The sequence below is a fragment of the Nanorana parkeri genome, unplaced genomic scaffold, assembly GCF_000935625.1.
Source record: "Nanorana parkeri isolate BGI_ZX_2015 unplaced genomic scaffold, ASM93562v1 scaffold2856, whole genome shotgun sequence".
NCBI classification, from domain to species: Eukaryota; Metazoa; Chordata; class Amphibia; order Anura; family Dicroglossidae; genus Nanorana; species Nanorana parkeri.
Genome location: NW_017309124.1, coordinates 23122 through 28255, shown reverse-complemented (window position 1 = coordinate 28255; position 5134 = coordinate 23122). Strand labels below are relative to the sequence as shown.

The following is a 5134-nucleotide window of genomic DNA, read 5'->3' as shown; positions in this document are numbered from 1 at the left end:
ATGGTGGGGGCCCCTCATAATGGGCACAGCGGGTGTACAGACCCGGGAACTCAGCACAGGAATGGTGGGGGCCCCTCATAATGGGCTCAGCATGTGTACAGACCCGGGAACTCAGATCTTCCCATAGCATTCAAAAGAGATAGAAAGGACTACCAGAATGTTTTTTTTTCTCCAACACCCAAAACTAAAGTATATCAGTTCTGGGTAGAGTAACCCTTTAATCAAACCGCCACAGATCACCAGAAGTGGGAGGAAGTCCTGCACCAAGATGGAGGATGCCACAAATAAAAGCACACACTAACACCGCTCACCTGCGTGGCGCTGTCGGCATTCGACGATCTCGGACTCTGCTCAAGAAAGGATGGGCGTTACAATACACAGAGAGGACCGGCAAGCGGCAGCAGTTATACAGAGACCATCAGCACGGCTGTTACATGTCACAGTTCTGACCCAGCAATGGAGGTCGCCAGCTCCCGGAGGTGGCGTCTGACCCAGGCAGACACGTCACCGCGTGTGATGCCTCAGCGGTGAACTCTGCCCTGGCAATAGCGCCGCCTCCAGGGGTCAGATGACAACATCCACCTCTTCTGTGCCAGGTACCAACTGTCCTTGCAGGCTCCCTGCATGCGCAATATGGGGAATACCCGCAAGTCTGATGAAAGCTGGGCGGGGGCGGGGGAGTGTTCATAAGAGGAAGCCGCCCTCTGCACCCTGGGTAAAGCATTGCCAAACTGCAGCATGCAAGAGTGTAGAAGTGCAGCAACACACACACTTTAGCATGAGCACATGAGCGCCATTCGCAGACACAGGCAACGATATTGGAAGCTTCCAAGGTCTGATCTGGGCCACAATGACTCAATCTTATCAATGTGTGTTATTTGGGGGTTGTTTTCTAGGGATGCACCGTTACCAATACCGGTATCAACGCCAATACTGGGCATTTTCATGATTATCCGTGACAATGCCCCAATACTAAAACGCAGATACCAGCACTTTACATTTTTAAACTGAAGCGGCTGCCTGAGGGCCAACGTTTGCTGGGGACCTGGGCAGCTTTCACAACGCTGGCAGCACATCTTCTCCTCCTTACCGGGGAAACACACGTCGCTGTTTACAGCACTTCTGCCACCCACAAGACCCTCCGGACCCTTGGTGAGACCCCGCACTGCTCTCCTGAAACGGCGCACAGCCCTACTGAGACGCAGCACAGCCCTCCTGAGACCCCCCACCTGAGATCCTGCACAACCCACCTGAGACCCTGCACAGCTCTACTGAGACGTGAGAACCCACAAAGCTCTCCTCAGACCCCGCACAGTCCTTCTCAGACTCCGCACAGCCCACCTGAGACCTGAGAACCCACACAGCTCTCCTGAGACCACACAACACACCTGAGACCCTGTACAGCCCTCCTGAGAACCCATGCAGACCACCTGAGAAGCCGCACAGCTCTCCTGAGATGTGAGAACCCACACAGCTCTCCTCAGACCTTGCACAGTCCTTCTCAGACTCCGCACAGCCCACCTGAGACCCTGCACAGCTCTCCTGAGACGTGAGAACCCACAAAGCTCTCCTGAGACCACACAACCCACCTGAGACCCTGTACAGCCCTCTTGAGACCCCATGCAGACCACCTGAGACCCCATGCAGACCACCTGAGAACCCACACAGCTCTCCTCAGACCCTGCACAGACCTTCTCAGACTCTGCACAGCCCACCTGAGACCCCGAACAGCTCTCCTGAGACGTGAGAACCCACAAAGCTCTCCTCAGACCCCGCACAGTCCTTCTCAGACCCAGCACAGCCCACTTGAGACCTGAGAACCCACACAGCACTCCTGAGACCACACAACACACCTGAGACCCCGTACAGCCCTCCTGAGACCCCATGCAGAACACCTGAGACCCCATGCAGACCACCTGAGAACCCACACAGCTCTCCTCAGACCCTGCACAGACCTTCTCAGACTCCGCACAGCCCACCTGAGACCCCGCACAGCTCTCCTGAGACGTGAGAACCCACAAAGTTCTCCTCAGACCCCGCACAGTCCTTCTCAGATCCGGCACAGCCCACTTGAGACCTGAGAACCCACACAGCACTCCTGAGACCACACAACCCACCTGAGACCCTGTACAGCCCTCATGAGACCCCATGCAGAACACCTGAGACCCCATGCAGACCACCTGAGAACCCACACTGCTCTCCTCAGACCCTGCACCGACCTTCTCAGACTCCACACAGCCCACCTGAGACCCCACACATTCCTTCTGATATCCTGCAAAGTCAGTCTGAGACCCTGGAAACATCATCTCTCCACCCCAGAGAAACACAGAGCTTCATATTATTCTGCATTGCTGTATAATGTACTGCTGGGATTTGTAATCCTCTGTAGCTGATGGTATTACTCTGCATTGCTGTATAGTGTACTGCTGGGATTTGTATTGTTTTAAAGCTTGGAGTCAGTGACAGAACTACCAGGGTTGCAGCGTTTGAAGCTGCGATCGGGTCCTGGCGCTCCACCACTGTCCTAAAATCATTAGTTTGCATTGTTTTAGAAAAACTGTCACATGACATTAAAAAAAAAAAGGTATCTGTAACTGATATCGGCGAGTACTTGAGAAAAAGTATCGGTATTCAGATTCAGACTGGAAAAAATAGTATCGGTGCATCCCTAGTTGTTTCTATGTACAGAAAATCATATACACCGGTGTAGGAAATATCTGAACCCCATTCCGGTGGGGGTGAGGATAACATTGGCAGCACCTACCCGGACTTCCCGGTACATTCGCAGGGTGGTGCCATTCAGCATGAAGTAACGGTCGTGGAATTTTGCGGTGAAGTCCAGCAGACTTTTATCCTCCCGGAAACTCATCCACCCGTTCTTGGAGGCTTCCACCCAATTTTCTAAAACAACAAAGAGATGACAAGGATGGAGACGTGTGCTGGGCTGACCGCTTTAAAAGGGAACCTGTCACAACACAAATCACAAAGACTGCTGCTGCCGGACACCTTATGAAAAAACAAAAGATGCCAGTTGTCTGACCATCATGTTGATCCCCTGACTTCAATCCAGGAGGTAAGTAAACTGTTCCTAACGCTATACACAGAGACAAGCGATTTGCTGTTATATGTGCCGATTGACCAGTCACGCATGCTACAGTCTGGTTGTACAACTCCCTCAATGTTGGCCACATACACATCACAGCCTGATTGTATGATCTTCCTTAGATCTGAACTCTGACAGTATATAGCTGTTGGCAGATGTAAAGGAGATTGTACTACCAAATTGTAGCATATGTAGCGTGAAGGACCCATTGGGTATTCATTGAAACGATTGTTCAGGTAAACACTACCTAAATTGGCCACATTACACAGATTATAATCTCTGCAACCTCTTTTAGACTGAACACCAACCAGGTCCGCTGATAGGGGGCTACAGGCAGTACTCCCATACAGGGCCCCATTGGATCAGCAGGGAGGCTCTACAATTGGCTCCACTACCCTATTCTTGCCAGACAGCTCTCCTCCAAGAGTAACATGTCACATTTGGGGGGGGGTGAGCATGTTGCCAGTGCAGCCTGGTAGGAGAGAAGACGGTGTGCAGGGGCCAGCAAAGCTTGGGTGAGGCCAGGGATGTGAGCGGAGGATGCCGCAAGGTGGAAATTGAGGCTGCCATTTGCACCGCATTGAGCCTCACGAACAATGACATCAACAAGGTGGTGGCAGCGCCAGGGCTGCCTACAGAGGGGGTACAAGCAGTACTCCTGTACCAGGCCCATGGGGGGGGGGACCTGTCAGGTAGGCTGTACAGGGCCCCATGATTTCAAATTGTGGCCCATTACCAACCATGAGTGTGAGACCATTCCCCCCAACTCCCACATATCCAGGGGCAATAATGTTGGCTCCGCCTTCCCTACATTGCATAACTAGTGCAGATCAGGCCACTTACTGGTGTAATTTAACATGGCGTCCATGTTGGGGTCCTCCTTTACCACCAGGTGGGTATTGCTGTTGACCTTGGTGTGGAAGATTGGCAGCACTTTCTCTGAAAAGTGTAGAGGGCGCTCTGCAGAGAGAAGGCAGGAAACAGTTAACGACGAAGCCACTGCAAAGACATTCAACCCGGAACTGATACTCAAAGCGAGCGTATGAAACTGCAAACCCCCGGTGACCCTCCATACTGCCGCCTACCTATCTCTTCCGCCGTATCCACCTCCACACAGCTCCAATACTCTCCATGGTTGGGAAAAATATTCCTCCTCTCCAGCAGCGTCTCCCTCAGCTCCTGCGCCGTCATGGTGACTGCGATCTGGAAGAAGGTGCAAAAATATGACACGATATTTGTATCTCTCTAATCAATGTTTATAAACAATGTTACTTTGTATCTCTCTATCTCCCTCTGATCAATGTTTATAAACAATGTTACTTTGTATCTCTCTATCTCCCTCTGATCAATGTTTATAAACAATGTGTTAGATGGTCTGTTTTTCGATAGAAGCAATTTACATAATAACTCCCTGCTGTTATTTTGATACATTGTAGACAGGTACTCACGTGGACACTCTGCTCACATTCCGGCTTCTTTTCTCTCAGGTAGACGGAGCAGATGAAGTCGGTTCCCTGCGAGCCAAAGAAATGTAATAATGAGGATTAATGTTCATAAGGGAGTCACTCTGCTACGTCGCTCGAGCCGTGTCTTACCCTGGGCTTGTGTTGGGCGCTTCGCACTTTCATGATGGCGGCGGCGATGTCCAACTGCTTCTGGAGCTCCTGCAGGTTCACCTGCACAGACAACAAAGTGACACTGTTGCAGCTGACTGCACTTGGGGGGGTATATTATATTAAGGGGGCTGCAACAAAATATTTACACCTGCAGGGAAATTCCAGGCAGCAACTAAACCAATCAATGAACTAATATTCTATCCAGGAAGCATAAGTGTTGTACATGGAAAAAAAAATATTAGAACTTCTATTGGTTTTGTTTTCAGTGCGGCAGTTTCCAGGTGCTTGGTGGCGGGTCTCACCTTTGCCGAGTGCCCTGCACACAAAACACATGATCTCTTTAATTCAAGCATTGCCTGTTTGTTTACCACCACCTGGCAGTGCAACAGAATTATTAAATGCCCCCCTTAAAATA

At 50.9% G+C, this 5134-nt stretch overlaps 1 protein-coding gene across 1 annotated transcript in view; it reads right to left on the bottom strand.

Annotated features, from left to right (window-relative positions):
- Window positions 1-205: 205 nt before the first annotated feature.
- Window positions 206-5134, bottom strand: part of ARAP1 (ArfGAP with RhoGAP domain, ankyrin repeat and PH domain 1) — a gene marked incomplete at its 5' end in the record, with an annotated part of 27487 nt that continues 22558 nt past the window's right edge. Inside the window, 6 exons of the mRNA XM_018574279.1 lie at window positions 206-347; window positions 2765-2901; window positions 3947-4063; window positions 4189-4306; window positions 4552-4617; window positions 4699-4779. Of these exons, the coding sequence (XP_018429781.1) occupies window positions 237-347; window positions 2765-2901; window positions 3947-4063; window positions 4189-4306; window positions 4552-4617; window positions 4699-4779 (630 nt within the window). The remainder of the gene's footprint in view (window positions 348-2764; window positions 2902-3946; window positions 4064-4188; window positions 4307-4551; window positions 4618-4698; window positions 4780-5134) is intronic.